The sequence below is a fragment of the Parasteatoda tepidariorum genome, chromosome 10 (genome assembly GCF_043381705.1).
Source record: "Parasteatoda tepidariorum isolate YZ-2023 chromosome 10, CAS_Ptep_4.0, whole genome shotgun sequence".
Taxonomy (NCBI): domain Eukaryota; kingdom Metazoa; phylum Arthropoda; class Arachnida; order Araneae; family Theridiidae; genus Parasteatoda; species Parasteatoda tepidariorum.
In genome coordinates, this window is record NC_092213.1 from 58662152 (window position 1) to 58685267 (window position 23116).

General features: G+C 29.8%; 1 protein-coding gene across 1 annotated transcript in view; it reads left to right on the plus strand.

Annotated features, from left to right (window-relative positions):
* The window catches only part of LOC107436125 (protein gooseberry), a gene marked incomplete in the record, with an annotated part of 85424 nt that overhangs the window by 30896 nt on the left and 31412 nt on the right, over window positions 1–23116 (plus strand). The window contains 2 exon segments of the mRNA XM_043051558.2: window positions 6116–6288; window positions 7406–7700. Coding sequence (XP_042907492.1) covers window positions 6116–6288; window positions 7406–7700 — 468 coding nt within the window.

Here is a 23116-nt window from a genome sequence, read left to right on the forward strand (position 1 = left end):
ATATCCATCGGCAACTTTCGTCACAAACGGATATTTTTTCCTCATTTATTTCACCTAATATCGCTAATAAATCACTTTCCGAACACCCTTTCCCCGTACCCGTTCTCCATAATCGTGACATCTTCAATCCACGGCAAATTAAGCGGTGATTCCAGCTGATATGTTGCACAACCTTGGCGGCCATTCTTTCCAAGGTATCAGCGCTACCAGATACTAATTTGACGCAAACCAGTGTCTATGCCAGATTTGATTTATGTTTACCAAACTGATTTATTAGTGAGTCGAAACCAACACTAAACAGTAGTTAGTTAGAATTGAGAGACTCCACAGATTGTTTTTCGGATATTTTTGGTTGGTTAGTGTCAATAGGTTTTAAAGCTCAAAGGAGAAAAAAACTATGTCTAAGATCTATTTAAAATTGTTTCGGTACACTGTAAAAGGTCGCAGCACTCAGGGTGCCGGTACTTTTACCCATTTATAGGGCTCTATATTGTAACAGCCACGGTAGAAATGCCACGTAATTTTAACCCTTGTCAGACGACGTGGACAGCGCCTGAACTCGTACCCCTCTCCACAGCACAACCAACCGTTATTTTTAGGGCAATATTTACCGTAAAACCACTGGGTCAGTCTAATTCAATAAATTTTACTGCAAAAATTACGGTATAGTATTTAGCTGTAAAAATTGATTTGACGGTTAATGGATTTTACGGATGATGCGCATTAAGTGCCAGCAATTCAATTCGGAATTTCTTACAGTGTAGTTTTATATAAATTACTAAGCTTCTTGTCATACAATTAAATTTTCAGAATTTTCAAATCAAGACGCTACCATTTTTCAATTTAAAAAATAAAAGATTTAATGTCGTTTTACTTCGAGAACTAATTTTTAAAGAAGTACGCGTTTATAAAATAAATAAATTGATTAATTTACCTGTTGCATATTGTATTTTTACTGTGCATTGGAAATACGAATTAATTTAACTTTACTGTAAGGCTGGTATTTCATTAATATTACATAAATTCTTATTTTTAAAATGTGGGAATAACTGCATGTGTAAGTTAAAGATAAGTTTCAAACAGCTTTCGAAAAATATTTCCTAATATTTTGGGCGATAGGCTAAGCTTAATAAACACACTGTTAACTCAAGGTTTTTAAAGATCTACCTTAAATGTATGCCTAGTTACCGTGATCCGGTTTATACTCCCCAAGTTCATCATTAAACTCTTATTATCAATTAGGCTTGAGGCATGTCCCAACAATATAAGAATTTCTGGTAATATTAAAACAATAATAATAATTTTAACCAGATTTGATTTCATCTATTCAGCAATCATTATTTCTATTTTTCATAATTTCAAGTAATATTTTTCTTTTTTTATAATTTTAAGTATAATATTTTTATTAGAAAATTAAAATAAATTCCTATTAATTATCTTAAATGACATATGTGAGAATCATTAGATCGTTTTATAGCCTCTTATTATCTTAATCATAAATTAATTCATAAATCTGAGTTTTCGATAATTGAACCTAGAGGATATTAAACTAAAAGGTAATCGAAATAATTTGATTTATGTAAATTTTATGACAACAAAACCCACATCTCTATCAAATAAATATCAAACGTCCATCCATGTAAAAATAAGGCATGTTTTGTGCTAAATTTGAATAAGGCAAAACAATGTGAATAAAGCACGAATTGCAGGACTTAATTTGTGCTTTATTCATCTAAACGAACATTTGCGTGTGGGCCCAAATAACACTACTACCTTGCGTTACTGTGATGGAATTTTTGAAATTTTCATCCATAAGAATCCACTTGGCATTACCGCAAATGTCCGTAACCTTTTGTAACAACAAAACACAGGTCGGTATGCTATTTTTTATTTTTTCATCATTCCCAATCGAGAATCAAAATCAAGGTAAGGTGCAAAGGGCCCACCTCTATAACTCTTGGACTCAACAACAAAAGACCCAAGCTATGACGGAACTTTTTTTTGACACGTTAAAAACGCCCTCTGTCTTTTCTAGCGGCAACTTCAGAAAGTCGACTTTGAATGTGGGATCATTTTGTCGTCTTGAAGCCCACCTGCGGATTAAAAAGGCGCCGCCTCGTGTCCAATTTTTACCATTATTATTTTTTGTTACCCACATACAGTAACACTTTAACACTTGGAAATGTTGGAAAAACTCGATTTCATTTTTCTTTTTTTTTTCTTTTACTTTCTTCAGCATGCCAGTGCCATAGCTCCCTTTCTGTTTCTTGCCATCTGAACCCCTTTTGGAATCAATCACTCGAGAAAGTTCTTTGATTCCAGCGTGACCACGGTATTGGGGTGGATTTTTTTCTTCTTCTTGCTTTTGGCTTAATTGTCAATGGGATTCTATGAGCTGTGTTTTGACTTTTCCTGGCACAGGTGGAACGAAGTGGTAAATGCCACCGAATCGACAATGAAATGCTTGTGTAAATCGCTTATTCGAATCGGATTTTCGCGCATTTCATGGAACGGATCGGAAGGGCAAGCTCCTAATTTTTCTATTTGTTATGTATACTTACAGGTCCATTAATATAATTCTCTGTTTATTAATTTATCAATTAATTAAGTAGGTTGTTGTTGAAATATTGCGTAATCAACTGGGATTCGGATAGAAGTCTGACATTTGCCCATATCTCACAGAAAATTCAGTTCAAAGTTGAACCGTTATATCTGCACTTTGACTCTGATTATAGAGAAAATTTTTTACAACTTTTGGGCCATCAATTCCCAATTTCGACAAAAGACACTTCAATTTCTCCTTTTAAATAAATTGCAGACAAATGGTTCTAAGACAATTTTAATTCCCTTAGCTGTATTAGAATTATTTTTATTGTTTTTAAAAAAACTCTTTGTGCTGCTCGTTAACATCGCCACATTTACTGTAGTAATTTAATTTTACAAAAATTTAAAGATTAAAATCAAATCAAAGAAGTAGCTTTGCGTTGACATTTTACTAAATTTCATTAATTTTTGAAACTGCATAAAAAAAATTTTCCCCCAAATTTATCTTTCATTTAAAATTTAAAATTTTAAAAGTGTTTTTTTATTTCCTTTCAAAAAATACGTGTCTTACATCAAAGTGCCTTACCCATTATTGTTCAGATTCCTCCTCTTCCTTGTCAGCAAAAATAAGCAAATCCTACCTCCTTTAAGTGCTTACGTATACACCTTCAAATAATGTGTGGGGGTTGGCGTGTTTCGCTTTTTTGCCAGCTAGAGAAACGAAGATCTAAAACTTTTATAAGGCATTGGTGACAGCAGGTTCAAATATAAAACAGTGGTAGCTCAGGGGATAGAGCTTTCGCCATCCAATGAGGTGAACCGTGTTCGAATCCCAGTGATGGCTGGTCGATACGAAATCCCGCTCCCAACTTGTACCGACCACAGTGCTGACATAAAAACATACTCAGTGGTGTGCGGATCATGGGTTAGAATCCCCTTTCCGTCCAGCTAACCGAGGGAGGTTTTTGTGATTTGCCTCTCCATGTAACGCAAATGCGGGACAGTTTCATCAAAAAAGTCCTCCATGGAGGCAAAAGTTCACCCAATACTTGGTCCAGGAGTTCCGTTGTCTTCTAGATTGGGTTCAAAATCACAAAGCTACGGAGTTGAACATTAGTAGTCGTAAATTCAAAATTCAGTCGGCTGTTCAGCAACTGTTGTAAAAAAAAAAAAAAAAAAAAAAACACTTTGAAATAGATGGGAATTTAAAAATATTTACAAAGCTACATTTAGTTATTGCTTTAAAAGATCTTAAAAAATTGCCTATAAAAATTTCAATAAAATAATTTGTATTATCTTAAAATATCGTTTCTTTTCTGATTTTGCCAAAGGCTCTATGCCAAATTATGTAAACGTTTGTCATTGACAAACTAACATCAAAGTTAAAATATTTTGTATCTATCTAATATGGGGAAAGGGAATGAAAATTCATATGCTAGGAGTCAAAATTTGGACTAGAATTTTACGATATCCTCTGCGGAACCTGAATAATCACCTTGATCGGTTGATGAAGTACAACCAAAGGCAAGTCGGATTTGTTCTACAGAGCAAAATCAATCTCTGGAACGAAACGATATCCATCACATGTTATCCCTCCCTCTTTTTGATACAACGATACAACTCCACTCGCACCCCCCTTTGTATGAACTCCCCACTCACAAAACATTAACTCCTCCTCTTTTACCACGGTTCCTAATCAACACTGACACGGCCGATAATTTATCGGCTCTTTGCACCCTCTACACACAGAAGCAACGGACCTCGTCTCTAGGNTCCCCACTCACAAAACATTAAACTCCTCCTCTTTTACCACGGTTCCTAATCAACACTGACACGGCCGATAATTTATCGGCTCTTTGCACCCTCTACACACAGAAGCAACGGACCTCGTCTCTAGGGTAGAATAATTTTATGAACCAAACTCTAAAATGAAGTTGTTGACCTGTTTTTAATGGTCTTTTATTTGAGGGACTGATTGACTTTTATGGATCTTGAGGATGGTTTTAAAGCTGGTAAAATCATTGTTTAAGAACAGTGATGAAAGACAGACTATTTTTTCAAGCAGGTTAGGTAATTAGGGGATTATTTTGAGACGAAAACAAATGTTAGAAGGTAAATATTTGTATCTGCATCTGCCTCCAGTCACAGATCCTGATTTTACTACCCAATTACTTTTTTCATAGCTCTGAATGAAAACTGACTTTTGAAAACAAGCTGCCATTGCAAAATGGAATTGTTTATGTTTACTGATCATAAAATGAAAAACATTAATTTTAGTCTAACTCTCTGAGCTACCATGCTATTTAAAGTAAAAGATGGATTTACTGGATTTACAGTTGTAGGTAAATTAAAATTGTTATTGCAATATAAAGTGAATGGAAATTTATATGCAGTAATTCCTACCCCCAAAATAGGATATATTTAAGCTTTGTTGTTTATATTAGTACATGTCACTAATAAAAAGATTTCATTTCCTAAAATTTGATCCTTCACCCCCACCCCAAAAAAAAACAGCTTGAGGAAGCAGAAAAGCATTGAAAAATCTGAAAAGTTCTGAACAATGCACGAACATTAAAGAAATAACAATGCAAATATTTCATAACACACATACTAAGTATAAACACAGAGTGCCATAAGATGAAATCGGGTAATAGTATAAATTCTCGATCCGTAATTTTTAAAAAACTACAAACACATATTTCAAACACTATCTTCACAAATGCATATCTGATATGAAGCGTGGTTGCAGACGTGATAGACTGTAGGGAGAAGATCCGGAGAATATGTTGGGGTAGGCAAAACTTCTAACTTCAATTTATTCAGTTAACACATAATAAAAAAGTGTAAACGTTTAAGGATCTGATTGTCAGAAAGAGACAAGTCGGAAAGTCTCTTTCTGTCGAAAAGTCGGAAGTGAAAATGGCAAAACTTCAAACTTGAATTTATGCAGTTTTATAAAAAAGTTTCAGTGTTTGAGCATTTGATAGTTAGTAGAAGATAGTTAGAAGAATATGATGGATGATGTAAAACTTTACACTGCATCTCTATCAGTTTTTTAAGTAGAGTTTTGAAAAATTATGTTATTTCGTAAATAACAATTTTTGCTTAACCAATTACATTATTTAAACTCAATACTGAACTATAATAGAGGAAAAATAAATTATATATAATTGTAGACTACAAAAATATACATTTATTTATATTATTTATTAAATAAATATGCATTTTAGTAATACGTAATTTTAAAAAATTTTATTTAACAAAAGTCATTCAAAATGTTAAAAGTAATTTTTTCTTTTAATTTTTATTAAAATTAGAAAAAAAAATCAAATTAACTAAGAAATAATTAATTAAATTTTTCATTATTTCTGATATAGAGTAACTATTTGTTAACAATAAATGTGATTCATTAATTATTGGATCGATTCAAAGGAAACTAAATGAATAAATATTGTTATAAATATTTGGAGTTTAATTTTTTATACAAAACAACCCAACAAAATGATGTTTTTTAATAATCCATTTTAATAATTTATTTAATTTTTATTCAAATGATTTTAATTCCTTGTAGGTCAAGGTCGAGTTAATCAACTTGGGGGTGTTTTCATCAATGGACGACCTCTTCCGAACCATGTCCGACTACGAATTGTTGAGATGGCAGCAGCAGGAATCCGTCCTTGCGTCATCAGCAGACAGCTCAGAGTTTCTCATGGCTGTGTTTCCAAAATCCTCAATCGATACCAGGTACTAAAAGTAAATTCATTTTTTGAATTTATTTGATTAACCATCTTCAAATGGCAACGATAAAATTGCTGAACAGTTTCTGCCATTTAATTATGCTAACATTAATTCTCATCTGACTGTTAGGTGTAATATTTACTAAGCTTTAGTTTCAGGCATGATATGTCGTTTAATAGTTAAAATATTAATTAAAAACCCATAAAATTTTAAATAAAATTCTACCAAGATTTAGTCTGTAATACAAATCTGTTTTGATATGTTATTGCATCAATGAGTTAATATGTACTCATTGAGCATGGGATTACTCAGGCCCATGAGTACAGTTTTGGATGTGATACTCATTATTGAGTTCATTTGATCTCATTCAGTATGAGATCGCTTTGATGACTCATGAGTGCAGTTTTGGATATGATATTTATTTATAAACCTTTAGGTTATCATTAAGATTTTCTAGAGACTATGATTGCTTTGACTTATGAGTACTATGCACTATATTCTCAAGCCATGGCTCTTAATATATAATGTAATTTTAAAGTGCTGTTGACACACTATTTTTCAAATCGTTTATTCGTTGTTCTTTCTTTGGTAAGTGAAAAATCAATTTAAAAAAAAACTTGCCAAAAATAGAATCAACTCAGTTGACTCAATAAGAAATATGTCATAAAAATCTGACGAATTGTGGTGAAAAAAAAAATTAGCATAACCAATGCTGTTTCATAAGTTAGACAAGTCGAATGAACAATAGGAAACGATTACATTTCGCAGATTTGAAATTTAACTTACAGTTTTATATCTTACTAAAGCCTAATTTTAATTTGTGTGGTCGGGATTCTTTTATCTCATAATTTCGTTATTTGTGACTCCCGCTTATTATAATTATGTAGATATTTAGGAATATCTTTATAGTATATAAGGTATTTAATGGGTAATTAGGAATATTTATATAACATTTTTATATTTAATTATATGTATAGGTAATTAGGAATTAACTTTATAGAATGAAAAATGCATGGTAAGGAAGGTACTCAAAAAGCTCAATATATAATATTTATTTTTACAATATGGTGAAAACATTTAAAAGCACTGTTTCCTAATCAAGTTTTTATATATTTTTTTAAAGGAAACTGGAAGTATAAGGCCCGGTGTGATTGGAGGAAACAGGGGGAAGACTCCGAGTGATTCAGAACAAAAGGAAGAGTGTAAAAAAGACAATTCAAACTGCTTTAGCTGGGAACTTCGCCAAAGGATCTCCAAAGAATCAAATTATGAACATAAAGTAAACCAAAATGCAATAGCACAACTTCTGAACACTGCATTAAGTACAAATAAACTTGATAAAACTGAGGACTTAAACCAAAAAGGTACCGGTGGTCATAAACACACAATTGATGGCATTCTGGCTTCAAAAAAGTCATGTAAGTACTTTAAGTTTTCCATAAACTTTTTTTGAAGTACTTATCAAAACCATGTACAGTTACCAGAAAGAAACAAAGGAAAATTAAGGGTTTTCAGGTAGATGCCAGTGTTGGTTGAACTTCGCTTCAGTTAGTTAGCACCTTACAAAATAGGTTATGAATTTGGAACAATTCAAATGTTCATTGAAGCCTAAAACGATGTAAATAATGCTCAAATAAATTACAGATATGGAGTTTCGGTTCTATAAATAAGAACCTTCCTCGGTGTCTAAATGGCTCTGAAGAAGGTTCCTGTTTAGAGAATTGTAACAGCCGCTTCGGTACGTTATTTGTAAATCGAAAATTTTGAATTTCTGACCCCCGAAATATAGGGGTTAGCCGCAATCTGGGAAATATGATTTTACTAGTTCATTGCACACAATTATAAAATTCGTTTTTCATACGAAAAATAAATTTTAGTAAATTTTATTTTACTGTACATTGTACTCTAATATTCCTTAAAATGATTCAATTATGCAGTTGAGTACTACAGCTAAAAAATTCGAGTTTTTTTTTTTTTTAAAAAAAAAGACTTGTTCTATGCATTAAGTTTTTTAAAGAGCGAGTTCCTTAAAGAATTTCAAGTTATTTATTTAATTTTATTTTTATTGAATATTGCTCTATGTTATAAAGAAAATACGTCTACAAAATCGTGAGAGAGACAAAAATTTCCTTTTAAAATGGGTTCGGAGATAAAAGGGGAAAAGAAAGTTTAAGGAACCTTATTCTAATGTATGGTTAAAACCTGTTTACAGTAAGAAAAATTCTTACAATAAAAATTTAATTTTTTACTTCATTTAATAATTTCAGCGAAAAGTTTTTTTTAGCAAAGAACTATATTTATGAAACAAATCTATATATTCGTTGGTGAGAGTAAAAATTTCGCTATGAAAAAGGGTCCTGAGTACAAAAAGTTTATGAAACAATATTTTAATATGTGGCTAAAACCTGTTAGCTCTGTGTGAAGTTATTAGAATACAATGTATTTTTTAATCAAAAGAAGGTAAAATTTTCTGAAGTAGCACTATGCCTGTAAAATATATTAATTTTTTTGTAATGTCGTGAAAACTTTTCGGTCTGAAAAGGAATTCCATCGAACAGAAAAAGCTTAAAAAGCTCTATTCTAATGTATGATTTAATCCTCTTCATACTGTGCAAAAAAAAATTAATTTTTTTCATTTAATTTTAGAAAACCTCACGTTCAATATCTTAAAAATATTAAATTGTTAAATGCATTTTGCTAACCTCTGGATTGGATTTTTTTAGAATGATAAACAAAATAACAGCAAAGCTTGTAACTATGCAACTGGGAAAGCTAATACAATTCAAATTTCCACCAAAGGGGAAAGAGAGGGATCAGGGGAAAAAAATATACGATTGCGAAACTACTTTATTTTGCCCTTTTCTGCGCCATCACCTCTAACGTATTACAGCACAAAAGAACCCATAATAATCCTCATGTAACATCAGCCTGGGGCATGCTTAATTCGAATGCAAAGCTTGGTTCGTGACATACTGGTTTTATACAGTTATATTCCAATGCTTGTGGCGAGGGATTAGAAAAGAAAGAGACTTTCGAATTCGAATTGAAATCAACAATGCCACAACCGCATGTGTGGTCGCATATATTCTGTGGCCCCGCTGTAAATTGTTCATTCTGTGGGGTGGTTATCCATTGTGAAATGGAACGTTCGAAGCAAATTAGGGGGTTATTTCCAAGCTGGGTGTGGAGTGGAGATGTTTTCTTCATATTAGCGCTGTCCAAGGTGTTATTGTTGACGGATGATGACTTCTTTAGCTAAGCAATTTTTTTCAACTTGTTCTTTTTTTCCGCAGACGATTTTCGTAAATGGAATTCTGTTCTTCTTTTCTTTACTACATATTTAAGTTTCTTTGTTGCTCATTTAGATGACCACCTTTTTTCGGAAAGTGGTAGTTTTGAGGAATTGAATGATATCAAGTATTTGGGGTTAGGACAACACGACTCAGTCATGTTCTTCTGGGTGGTAAAACCAACTGGAATTTCATTTTAATGTCACTTAAGAGGGCTTAAACTCGTGCCCGGCAACAGCTTCGGACTGATTTTGCATTCAAGTTTTGTTGTTGTTGTCATTTCATCAACATATAGCCAGTTAAAGTAGAAGCATGTAGTAGTTTTTTGTGGGGGTATTTAAATTGATGTTTACATCAATTTAAAAAGCATTTAAATTCACGCGCATTCGACCGGAATTTCGTTTTTGTTGCATCCTAAGAGGGTTAAGGTCAGAACGGACAACAGCTTTGGACTTAAATGCTTTTCCATCAGATATTCTTTGTCATCTTATCAACAAATGGCCAGTTGTAATTGGAGTATAGAACATATTTTATTTGTAGGGGTTAAGATTACATCAATGATGCAAACTAACTAAAGGTACTCTTCCACTAATTCGCAATTATTTCCTAATTTATATATTTATTTATTTATTTCCCATTCAAATAACTACATATTTTTAAACTGTTGTTAATTTTGAATGCTTTAAATACCATGTATTTGATATTTTAGACAGAATAAGACAGTTCCATTCTTATAGGTAGTAAAGCCAAACTGAATTTAGCTTTGTTGTTGTCTAAGAAAGTTAAGCTCATGTAGACAGAGAGGGGCTATGTTCTTAAATGTTTTCGCGACCTATTTTTTTTTAAATTTTTTTTTTATTATAGTATAAGGATATATAAGGAATAACTGTGCAATATAAGGATTAACTGGAGTGTGCAATATAAGGATTTTTTTATTACAAAAGCTTAATTGGTGTTTTCATCTATAATACAAATTAAAAACTTATTATTCAATGAAAAAAAAGCAATTTTAATTTATTTTTCTTTTTGCACGTGCATAAGCCATTTTTCTATTTAGGTTTAATTTGAACAGATCTTCGTTTCAAAGAACATCGTTCAAAGAACATTGTATTTACTACATTTGAAAAATATGGGAAACTTTTATTACCATAGTATCATGGACCTGATCTAAGCGTTCCTGGACCAGGGGGGCATGAAACAACAACTTTTATTGCAGTTATAGCTTGAAATGTGCTTTGGTGCTTGTAGTAATTTTTTAATGACACCTTTTAATTATTATATAAATAAGACGAATTTATAAATATTCAGAATAAAATAAAATAAGCAGTGTAATGCAAGCTTCAAACCTTTAGCCCCTTTTTCTTTATTACTTATCCAAATCTTCTTTTAGATATTTTTAAATGTTGCTCTTATTGAAATTTATAACACTGTTGAAAAGCAAAAATTAATAAAATTTTTTAACAAAAAGTAATATCAAACAAATTAAAATATTATTTAATGATATCACATTTTTTTAAATTTAATTTTGTTTCTTTTTATTAACTTAAAAAAAGGTGTATTAAAAAATAGAAAGGGCTTGTTATCCAACATACTAATTCAATAAATATGACTAACTTTCTTTGAAAAATTTTAATCAATTATTCAAAAATTTTTGGCGTAAATATGAAAACGCTAAAGGAGAAATTTAACTAAAAGCGCTGGGGCAAAGTATTTACTGTTGTGAGTTCGCTTCGATTAATTTTGCACACATTTCATATTTAGAAAATTTAACTTCTAATTTTTACTTGCCAATTTGGCTGAATCAATTTACATAATTATAATTTAATTAAAAATGAGCTTGATACTTAACGTTTGGAAATATTACATTTGAGTTTAATAATTCGTTAAAAACTCAAAATATAGATTCAAAAAGTTTGTATTAAAGTAATGTTAAAATTTATTAAAGTCTTATAAAATAATTGGAATGTAGGTGAAGCAAAGAAAGCAGAATAACTTTGTTAAAATTATTTACATTCTCATGCATCTACGATTTTCAGTTAAAATAACGGGATTGACTGTTTAGAAAATCCTCCATTTCTCGGTTTATTGCGAACAGCAAAAGAAATAATCCGAATAAACGCTTTAAAGATTATTGATGGGTTCAAGATTTTGTTCTCTGCACAGCATGAAACCATCGTTTCTTTCACGCTAAATTTCACAACTGTGTGATATATTGGCGATAATGTTTGGAATAGCTCATCTCACAAAAGATACAGACAGTTTAAGTACTCAGCAATTCAATCAGTTGATCTACATTTGTCTTTGTCACATATACAATTTTTTCTGAGTGAAATCACACAAGAAATCTCACGTTGAAATTTTTGTTGGCCGAAATTCGGACAAGCATTATCAATCAGGATCGTAAATTTTTATAGTTCTCCGGTATCTTTCATTGAATAGGATAACCACTTGCAGTTCAAAAGATTACTTTGAATTTGAAAAGATGAGAATAGCTACTGTAATTTTGTGATTCTTTGGCAGTGTCTTCCAAAGTAGATACGTAATTATGATCACAGATTTATCTTCAAAGAGAACTTTGGTAATGTTTTCTACAGCAGATATGTGATTTTGATCACAGACTTATCCTGAGAGAGAACTTTGTTAATGTCTTTTGCAGCAAATATGTAATTGTCATCACTGTCTTTACATTGAAAGAAAACTTGACAACGCAGTAGATATGTGACTATATCCTCAGATTTTTCTAGTAAGAGGACTTTATTAATGTCTTCCACGAAAGATATGTGATTGTAATCCAAAACAGCGATGATTTGAAAAAAAAAAAAAAAAAAAAAAAAAAAAAAAAAAAGACTGTGAGGGTACATCTTGTATCAAACCTAACTTTTTGCATTGTTATATTATTTCAAAAACTAAATAAATATTTGTATAATGGCACACTAATTAAAATTATCTTTTTTAATGAATAATTTTTTAAACACACTCTTCATTTGATTTTTGCTAAAAAAAATTTTTTTTCTTAGGTGTAAATCTAATCTATGTACGATTAGATTTGTACATACAAATTTTCTTTAACAAAAATCAAAAGAAGACTGTTTAAAAAATTACTTACAAGAAGAAAAAATTAGACTTTTGAGTAGATAGTTTAAATTGCGGCAAAAGGTGAAAAATTTGTAACTCCAAAGGTATTTACAGCTGTCATTGTATATAATCTTCACAACAGATGTTAGAAACACAATATGGCTTTAACTTCTAGGGGTGAGGAAAATTCATTAATAACTCTCACCCTCTAGAGGTGAAGCTGTGTAATAGGGGTTGGGGAGCTGGCAACAGGCGAGCTGTAAACTTTGAAATATGATACTTCTGGAGTGAAGTTTATTAACAAATACTACCTCCTCAACTTGCTATGCGCCACAGAAAATGAAGTTTTTTTTTTCCTCTTCAGGAGTGTGTATGCTTAATTGTGCTGAAAGATATGCTGAGGTTATGCTTGTTAAGGATTTAGTTAACAGCATATGAGAAAGTATTTAGTTACAAGTTGTTTGCAAATATCTGGAGTGCGAAGCTGTTTACTAGCTTTATTTAAAGACCCATTAAAAGAAAATTAAAAATAAAAATAAAGGAATTTCACTTCTTTTATACATAAAAAAAAGAAAAAAACTATTTAGGAACTCTTACTTTACCTTCCCTTTTTTTAATTCATTGGAGAGCATTTTTTTTAATTCATAATTACTATTTTAAGCATCAGTTTGTGAGATGTAAAAAAAAAGTAAACTGCGCTACCAAATGTGAATATGGAGCTTTTTTCTGTTAATTTTATCATAAATTGGAGGAAGAAAAGAAAATATTAATTTAAAGTTTTCCAAATATCTAAGATGATCAGCGTCCTCCCAAAATAAATGAATAGAAAAAAAAAAAACTGATTCCAGAATTTCTAAGCGGATCTTTGAAAATTTACTACTTTTCCTTTCAAATTTAATATTCTGAGAACAGAAATCTCCTAATGTTTCTGTAACAAAATCATTTTTTTAAAAAAATGGAAAGGTAAAACAGGGAGTTTCCAGGGATCGGTTTAGAAGTTTTACTATTTTAGTTTTGAGTGGACACTGATCAACTTATAATATTAAAAATTAGAAGGGAGAAAAAATTATGAATTTAGATCTTTCCTATAGTTTTTCAGAAACTCGAAGGAATGAAAATATGAATTTAGAACTTTCCTATTGTTTTATTAGAAACTCAAGGAAGAGAAAAAAACAGGAATTTACACTTAAATCCATATAAAACAGTTAGCTTAGAAACTATAAGAAGAGAAGATAATGTAAACATAGAGTTTTACTAAATTTTTTTTTTCTCATAAAAACTGAATAGAGATGTGGTTAATAATTTATGCGCTGAAAGTACAAAGTATATATTAACGCATAAATTAAGTAGAATACTTATAAGTATCCAAAGCTTCGTCTAGGGATAAATCTACGTGTTCAGAAGTTCCTAGTCTTTTAGATGTTTGGATTTTTTCTGCAAATTTATAGGAAGAAGTTTTTTCTCTACAAAGAGAAGAAACTGTGAATTTTAAGTTTTTTTCTTAGTTTTCAATTTCTCTGAAATAGGAAAAAGAGAAGAAAATGCATCGATGAAATTTTTCTCTACTTTTATCAAAGTCTGTGAGAAGGAAATACGGAGATGTAGTTAATAATTTATGCGTTGAAACTACGAAGAATGTATCAAAGCATAAATTAAATAGAATGCTTATAAATATCCGAAGTTTCTTCTAGGGATAAATCTACGTGTTCAGAGTTTCCTAGACTTTTAGATGTTTAGAATTTTTCTGCAAATTTATAGGAAGAAGCTTCTTCTCTACGAAGAGAAGAAACTGTGAATTTTAAGTTGTTTTCCAAGTTTTGAATTTCTCTGTATTAAATAGGAAAAGAGAAGAAAATGTATCTATAAAGTTTTCCTCTACTTTTATCAAAGTCTGTGAGAAGGAAGAGCAGAGATGTAGTTAATAATTTATGCGTTGAAACTACAAAGAATGTATCAACGCATAAATTAAATAGAATGCTTATAAGTATCCAAAGTTTCTTCTAGGGATAAATATACGTGTTCAGAGTTTCCTAGTCTTTTAGATGTTTGGATTTTTTCTAAAAATTTATATGAAGAAATTTCTTCTCTACGAAGAGAAGAAATTGTAAATTTTAAGCTTTTTCCTAGTTTTGAATTTTCCTGTATTAAATAGGAAAAAGAGAAGAAAATGCATCAATAAAGTTTTTCTCTACTTTTATCAAAGTCTGTGAGAAGGAAAATCAGAAATATAGTTAATAATTTATGCGTTGAAGCTACAAAGTATGCATCAACGCATTAATTAATAGAATGCTTACAAGTTATAAGGATCCAACGCTACTTCTATAGTAGCAAATAATCTCACTTCAAAAAACTCGCTTAATCGATGGTTTCTTTTTCTTTATCATTGAAAGATATCTTGGCAACCAGTGTTTAACGATAAAAATCAGCAACAAAAAGCATATCCAAAGCTTCTTCTGGGGAAAAATCTACGCGTTCATAGTTTCCTAGTCTTTTAGATGTTTCGAATTTTCTACAAATTTATATGAAAAAGTTTCTTCTCTACGAAGAGAAGAAAATGCATCGATAAAGTTTTTCTCTACTTTTATCAAAGTCTGTGAGAAGGAAAAGCAGAGATGTAGTTAATAATTCATGTGTTGAAGCTACAAAGTTTGTAATAACGCATAAATTAAATAGAATGCTTCCAAGTTATAAGGATCCAACGCTACTTCTATAGTAGCAAATAATCTCACTTCAAAAAACTCGCTTAATCGATGGTTCCTTTTTCTTTATCACTGAAAGATATCTTGGCAACCAGTGTTTAACGATAAAAATCAGCAACAAAAAGCATATCCAAAGCTTCTTCTGGGGAAAAATCTACGCGTTCATAGTTTCCTAGTCTTTTAGATGTTTCGAATTTTCTACAAATTTATATGAAAAAGTTTCTTCTCTACGAAGAGAAGAAAATGCATCGATAAAGTTTTTCTCTACTTTTATCAAAGTCTGTGAGAAGGAAAAGCAGAGATGTAGTTAATAATTCATGTGTTGAAGCTACAAAGTTTGTAATAACGCATAAATTAAATAGAATGCTTCCAAGTTATAAGGATCCAACGCTACTTCTATAGTAGCAAATAATCTCACTTCAAAAAACTCGCTTAATCGATGGTTCCTTTTTCTTTATCACTGAAAGATATCTTGGCAACCAGTGTTTAACGATAAAAATCAGCAACAAAAAGCATATCCAAAGCTTCTTCTGGGGAAAAATCTACGCGTTCATAGTTTCCTAGTCTTTTAGATGTTTCGAATTTTCTACAAATTTATATGAAAAAGTTTCTTCTCTACGAAGAGAAGAAAATGCATCGATAAAGTTTTTCTCTACTTTTATCAAAGTCTGTGAGAAGGAAAAGCAGAGATGTAGTTAATAATTCATGTGTTGAAGCTACAAAGTTTGTAATAACGCATAAATTAAATAGAATGCTTCCAAGTTATAAGGATCCAACGCTACTTCTATAGTAGCAAATAATCTCACTTCAAAAAACTCGCTTAATCGATGGTTCCTTTTTCTTTATCACTGAAAGATATCTTGGCAACCAGTGTTTAACGATAAAAATCAGCAACGAAAACGGATGGGCTAAAGGGGTCGATACCATCATTCAGCCTTAACTATGTAGACCTTAACTGCATCGTGAGGAATAAAATGATGTATTGCATCGTGTCTAATAAAATCAATTAAAAATTTCTCTAATGGCTTTTAATCAACGGCTAATGTTAATTCACGGATGGACCTCCCCAAACTTTCCTATTTATTAGGTCGGGCCGTAATTATTATCGTCGGTTAGTTGATTCAAAATAAAATTTTTATTTTTTTCAGCGATTAAAAATTCGTGCAATAAAACAGCTGGAAAGTATTAATAATAAATATCTCTTATCTTTTATTTCTAGTGCAAATTAAATTGTTTTTTAATATTGAAAAAAATTCTCCGAAAAATTATACTTTGCTTAAATTTATTTATTCGTTATTATTGTTAATTTAAAAAGATCTATGAACCATAGCGAAACTAATCTGATTCAGACGTGGGAATTTTATTATTTACTCTTTTCATGTTCACTAGAAAGCTCCGCTTCCTACTCGCTTAGCTCACTAACTTCGGCTTCTCATTCATCATTGTTATTTTATTATTATTTATTTATTTTTCTGTTTTAATAAAATTATATTTTTCAAATAAGCAAAGATCATAATTGTTATAATTTTATGCAGCACATTTTTTAATAGTGTAATCGTAGAAAAAGGAGTGATTAGCTGGTTTTGAAAAACAATCAACAGTACTTGAAAACAAATCAAACTTAAGAACACAGAGTGCGTGACGCAATAAGAAACAATATACTACGATAAACTTGTGCCATTATATAAATTAGAATGGAAAACATTTTTGAACATTAACATTGGTTAACATTAAATGCTTGTGTTAATAATTTTTTTTTTTACACTTTTGAAAATTTTAATATAAATGTGTTAAGATGTTATATTTTGCAACATCCAATTTCACACACTCCCTCATGTTTATTTATTTACTTTTTTGTTACTTTTGAAGTCAGATCAAACTTGAACACATAAAATAAAGGTTGAAACAGAGATAAATTAATTTTCCAGCAGCAATGGATATATATTCATAATTTAAAATAAAATAAAAAAAAGCGAGAAGAAACTACTGAAAATTTAAAAATTTTTGGAACAAATGGAAAACTCGAAAATAAATCGTATTAAGTTCATAGATACATATTTCCCTTTCATCACGTTGAATTACATTTCTGTGGCCTGCAGAGCGGCCCGTATGGTATTTTTTTCTTACAAGGTTAACAGGAAAAATAATTCTTGAACTGATAAATGAATTTAATTTTTTTAATTTCATATTCCCTCTGCATTTCTTCGTAGTTCTCAGTTTCTAGCAAGTCGTATAATTTTAGCAAAGCAAAACAAAATGTTTCCAAAAGTTGAACTCTCAAAATAGCGTCAGTAGAGTAGCTTACGACTTTTTTAAATAGAGAGATAATTTGATTTTTCATGCTCATGTAGATGATATTTAGTAATATATATTGCATGTATTTCCAAATGCCTTAAAGATCCAAAATATTGAATATATTTTGGATCTGCAAATGCTCGCGGCAATAGTATAATATAAAAATATTTTAAATTTTTTTTATAATCTTCAATAAATCGTTTATTGAAATTTATTTTCTTTATTAATTATATCTAAATTTCATTAATTGAAGAAGTCAAAAAGTTTTCCAATGCTTCAAAGTTTTGCATTTTGTAGTAGTGAAATGTAGGATAATTATAAATTCATATTTTGTATTTAAAATGTACAAAAGAGAGTACGTATGTAAGAGATTAGGAAATTGTTTTAAGACATCAAGTAAATTTTTTGATTGAAGCAGTTTTTTCTTTCTAAAAGATTTTCTTCACCTTAAAAATAAATCCTGTGAAAATGGTTTAAAATGTAACGTTACAATGTAAATTTTCCGCTATTGCGTTTCCTAAACTGATTATAATAAATTTTATCTTGAAAATTATTTCACATTTAGCCCTTTGGATTTAATATTTTATTTCACGAAAAGCCTTTAATTTGATACGTCGTTGCTTAATTTTAAAATACGTCTTTTTAAAAACCGGGGCCTTCATTTTGCAATGCAGCTGTCGTCGAATTGAAAAATTTTTCAGCATCTTTCAATCATCTCAAATTTTTTAGGCATATTGCAATGATCCGAAATATTTTTAAGCTAAAAAAATAAATAAAAAAAAATCATTACTAACAAAACTAGAGTGATTTCATACTATTTGTAATAAGCCTTAGTAATTACAGGCTAATTAAAAAAAATATTAGTCTGATACAGTATACTTCTTTCTTCAAAATATCAGCATAGGGTTCATTGCTATAAGAACCAAATTCAGGCTGACTCAGTAAATATTTTTATTAATGAAACTAAAGCACATAGGCTGATTGTAAAGAGCCTTAAAAATATCAGACTACATAAAATATACTGGAGACTTTTCCAATCGCAAAATGTCATTTACAAGGAGCCTAATTTTTCCATTAGGCTTATTGCAATGATTTAATTTTTAATAATAATTCAATTTGGCTTTGAAACTTATAAAAAGGAAATGAAAAATGATAATGTTTATAACTAAACGGAGTCGGCAATTAAAACTAATTAAAAAGAACAGTTTAAACACTTCTGTTGATAACTTTTTTACAAAATTTCTTTTCACACTTTGGTATGAGTCATTTACTAGATGATTCATAATATCATGATAGGATAAATGTACTTAAAAAAAAAAAGCGGCATCGATATTAATCGCCAAAACGTGACTATTGGCTTGTTTGCATTATGGAATTTCAAAACTTGAAATTGTAACTCATCTCCTGAGAAAAGTCAAAGAAACTTGAAGTAGAAGAAGAAGAGAAAAAAGAAAGTCAGCTTCTTCCACTTCAGAAAAGCCGTTCATCATTATGGCCCCCTTTCCAAGTTTAAAGGAAAAGGAATTATTAGCCTTCGAACAGATGTCTTGTATGGGTCGCAGATCTTATGACCCTTCTGGCGTTCCTTTGACATTAGACATTTTTAACAACCCTTCTATTTGTAAGGCCAAACTGTGACAAGTCGAGAACCCTACCCAGTCTTTTAATATAAAAATGCAAGAAGTTAATAATTTGTTATAAGTTGCCACCGTTTTAAACGGTAGTTTGAAACATAAATGTTAAGTTAGGAAGCACATTTTACTAATTTGGTTTATTATGTAATATGTTTTGCAAAAGTTTTTACTAACTCGCCTTATAATCTTTGAGGATGGACATTTTAGAATAGCTAGAGCGTTAGTATTTTAACTGAAACTTCGTAAATAAGAACAATAAAGGTTTCAATCGTTTCGTGACAGCTACGAGTAAAATTTGCTTATTGACAAAGGAAATTTATCGTCAATTCAAAATTTCGATCACTTTCCTAACAATAAATCGCTTAAATTTTAACTGAAAAGCTGTCGGCATGAACGGCGTTGCAAGTTTCGTTCGTTTCGTGACCCCTCCAAGCAGAATTAATTGCCATATTACCTTCTGGAGAAATTAATGGGGAATTGAAAATTTGCTCAATTTTCGATTAGGCAGATTGCTCAATTTTCAAGTAAAGCTGTACAAACCAAAACAATAACATTTTCAATCGCTTTCTGGTAGCTACAAGCAAAATTTATCACCAATCAAATCTTGATACTAATTCAATCCTGAAAGACAATTTTTGCAAGTACAATCTGTAAAAACATACAAAGTTCCAAAAGACATACCACTAATTTCCATTTGCTTTCATTTCAGCTCAATAAGTATTGTTTTGTTTAGCATTATTTTGAACGAACGTCGATTAAGATCATGATAAGACGAGTAGTTAGACGAAATTGGTTCATCATTTTTTATTTCCCAAATGCCTAATGAAATGCTTAGTAATGACAGCATGACTACTCAAGAGTAAATTTAAACACATTGTTGTAATTTAACGAAACATTGTTCCATTCATTCAAGTGCTAAGTAATAAAACTAACGAGACAACTAAAATGTAGGACATTCTTGCACTTGAAGGAATTATTTTAAAGATACAAAATATGTTGTTTCACATCCATAAAATATGCTTATTGGAGCACGTGAATTTTTACAAGTAGTATTCCAAAGCATATAACAAGGGTTCCATATTTTATTACTTGTATATTTACCACATTTTATGCTTCATTACTTATATAGATAGCCATAATAATAAAACTGCCTTAATTCAAAACTAAGTAGGATTTAAAGAAATTCTTCTGTTCAGTGTGAAGAATTAAAATTTGCAATTGATAATGAACTTTTAAATGATATTAAACAGTTTAGGAACCATGGGTGATCTTCTTGTTGCTACTAATTTGTGCAGTGAATTTGCCTGATAATTTGGGTAGTGAGTTTGCAATTTACCTACCACTTTGTACCCATGGTTATGCCATCTTACAAAATAGGTTAAAAAAAATAAAGCAGCAATCGAGGACAAGTAGACTTATGAGAAAATTAACGTACCGATATATTTGAAAACTTAATTAACATTTATAAATTAATGTTTTCGTGAAACAAACTGAAATTTTTAATTAAGTAATGTTTTATGAATTTAGAATGTTTTTAAGCAATGTTTATATGGAGCAAATATTAGAATATTTATTAATTAATGTTTTCGTGAAGCAACAATTAGAATATTTATTAATGCTTTTATAGATTAGCAATATGAAATATTTATTAATTAATGAAATATTCTTTTTTTACATTTATTCATTACCTTACTTTGAAATATTTATTAATTATTGTTTAAATAAAGTAGCAATTGAGGACAAGTAGACTTATGAGAAAAGTAACGTACTGATATATTTGAAAACTTTACTAACATTTATAAATTAATGTTTTTCTGAAACAATTTTAAACTTTTAATTAAATAATGTTTTATGAATTTAGAATATTTTTAATTAATGTTATTATGGAGCAAAAATTAGAATATTTTTTAATTAATGTTTTCGTGAAGCAACAATTAGAATATTTATTAATGCTTTTATAGATTAGCAATAGGAAATATTTATTAATTAATGAAATATTTATTTCTTTACATTTATTCATTACCTTACTTTGAAATATTTATTAATTATTATTTAAATAAAGCAGCAATCGAGGACAAGTAGACTTATGAGAAAAGTAACGTACTGATATATTTGAAAACTTTATTAACATTTATAAATTAATGTTTTTGTGAAACAATCTGAAATTTCTAATTAAATAATGTTTTATGAATTCAGAATATTTTTAATTAATGTTTTTATGGAGCAAAAATTAGAATATTTTTTAATTAATGTCTTCGTGAAGCAACAATTAGAATATTTATTAATGCTTTTATAGATTAGGAATAGGAAATATTTATTAATTAATGAAATATTTTTTTTACATTTATTCATTACCTTACTTTGAAACATTTATTAATTATTGTTTTATGGTACTAAAATTTAAAATATTTAACTATTTTTTGTTTTTATGGAACAATAGTAATTCTTAATAAATATTTGCTTAATTAATGTTTTTTTTAAACCAAAAATTTAGGCTTTTAATGTAACAACAGTTTAAAATAGTTAATTAATCGTAACAATTTATACTTCTATTTTAAACAAATTACTGATGATATAAATTTGTACTAGTATAAGTTTCAAGTACACATTTTGTAGAATATAAAAATAAAAATAAAGAAAAAAGTTTGAAGATAAAACCATTCACCTTTCACTACCCCGGAACTACAAGGAAAGATAAGAACAGGTGTCAAAAAAATATATAAACCTAGACGAGAAAGAGGGTAGGGGAAAGGATAAATAAAAACCTGTCAGATTTTGAACAAATCAACCTTGGTGGCAGAATAAAAAACGATTCAATTTTCATATTTCATTTCATTTTTATATTTTACCGACAATTGCAACCCTTCAGTAAATCCTCACTTTTTACGGTTCTAAGATGTGTGAAGAGTCAGCAAGTAAAAAAAAAAGAAGAAAAAATCTAACTCAAAGAGAAAGAAATACAGAATAAGCAGGATTAAGTTCAATAATTAGCGGGAGCTTAGAACACCTCGCTTTGGCCTCACTCACAAGCCTTTCATTGAATAAGCGGATAAAAGCCGCAGTGAGGATGAACTTCATAAATAATCCCTCTCGCATCATGGATTGGTTTTTATATTATTTTTATGATCGGTCAAAGAATTTTGTTTCGTTGAGATGGCTCGTTAAGACATAGAGATGTAAAGATATAACACATTGATTAAAAAAAAAAGGAAAAGAAAAGAATTGCGTGTTAACAGTGCACGTTGTTAAGAAATTTTTAGATATGAAAACAAAAGGATTTTTATTCACTTTTTTTCTGTAATCCTCATATCCTGCTTTTGACAAGACTTCCCAAATATGTTTTTCGATGAAAGCATCAAGGCATTGTACTAATATTTTCAACCAGCAAAATTTATTACTTCTACGTGAAATTTTATTCTTAAACTTTTTTTTATGTGTATATATTTTTTAAAGATTTTTGGGGAAACAGTACTAAGCAAGTTTAAAGCTTTACCACAGGCAGCTCTTCAGAAATCTCAGTATTTCTCATTTCGGTTATAATATTAATGCTAACAAAGGACTAAGTATTTCGTGAACAGTAGCATGATGCTAAATAATTTGTAAAATATTTAATAAAAGACTCATTAGTTCTAGGTTTCGCTGTTATATATATATATATATAATAAATAAATAAATACAAGAAAACACTAAGAAAGTTAAGAAAAACAATAGGTTTCATTTATTGCGCTTAAGCTGCAAGTAAACAGCACTCATTAGATAAGTTCAAAATGAAGAATAAAACAAAGAAAAATTATAGACATATGAAAAAAAGGGGGGTGGGAAATAATAAGTAAAAAAATAA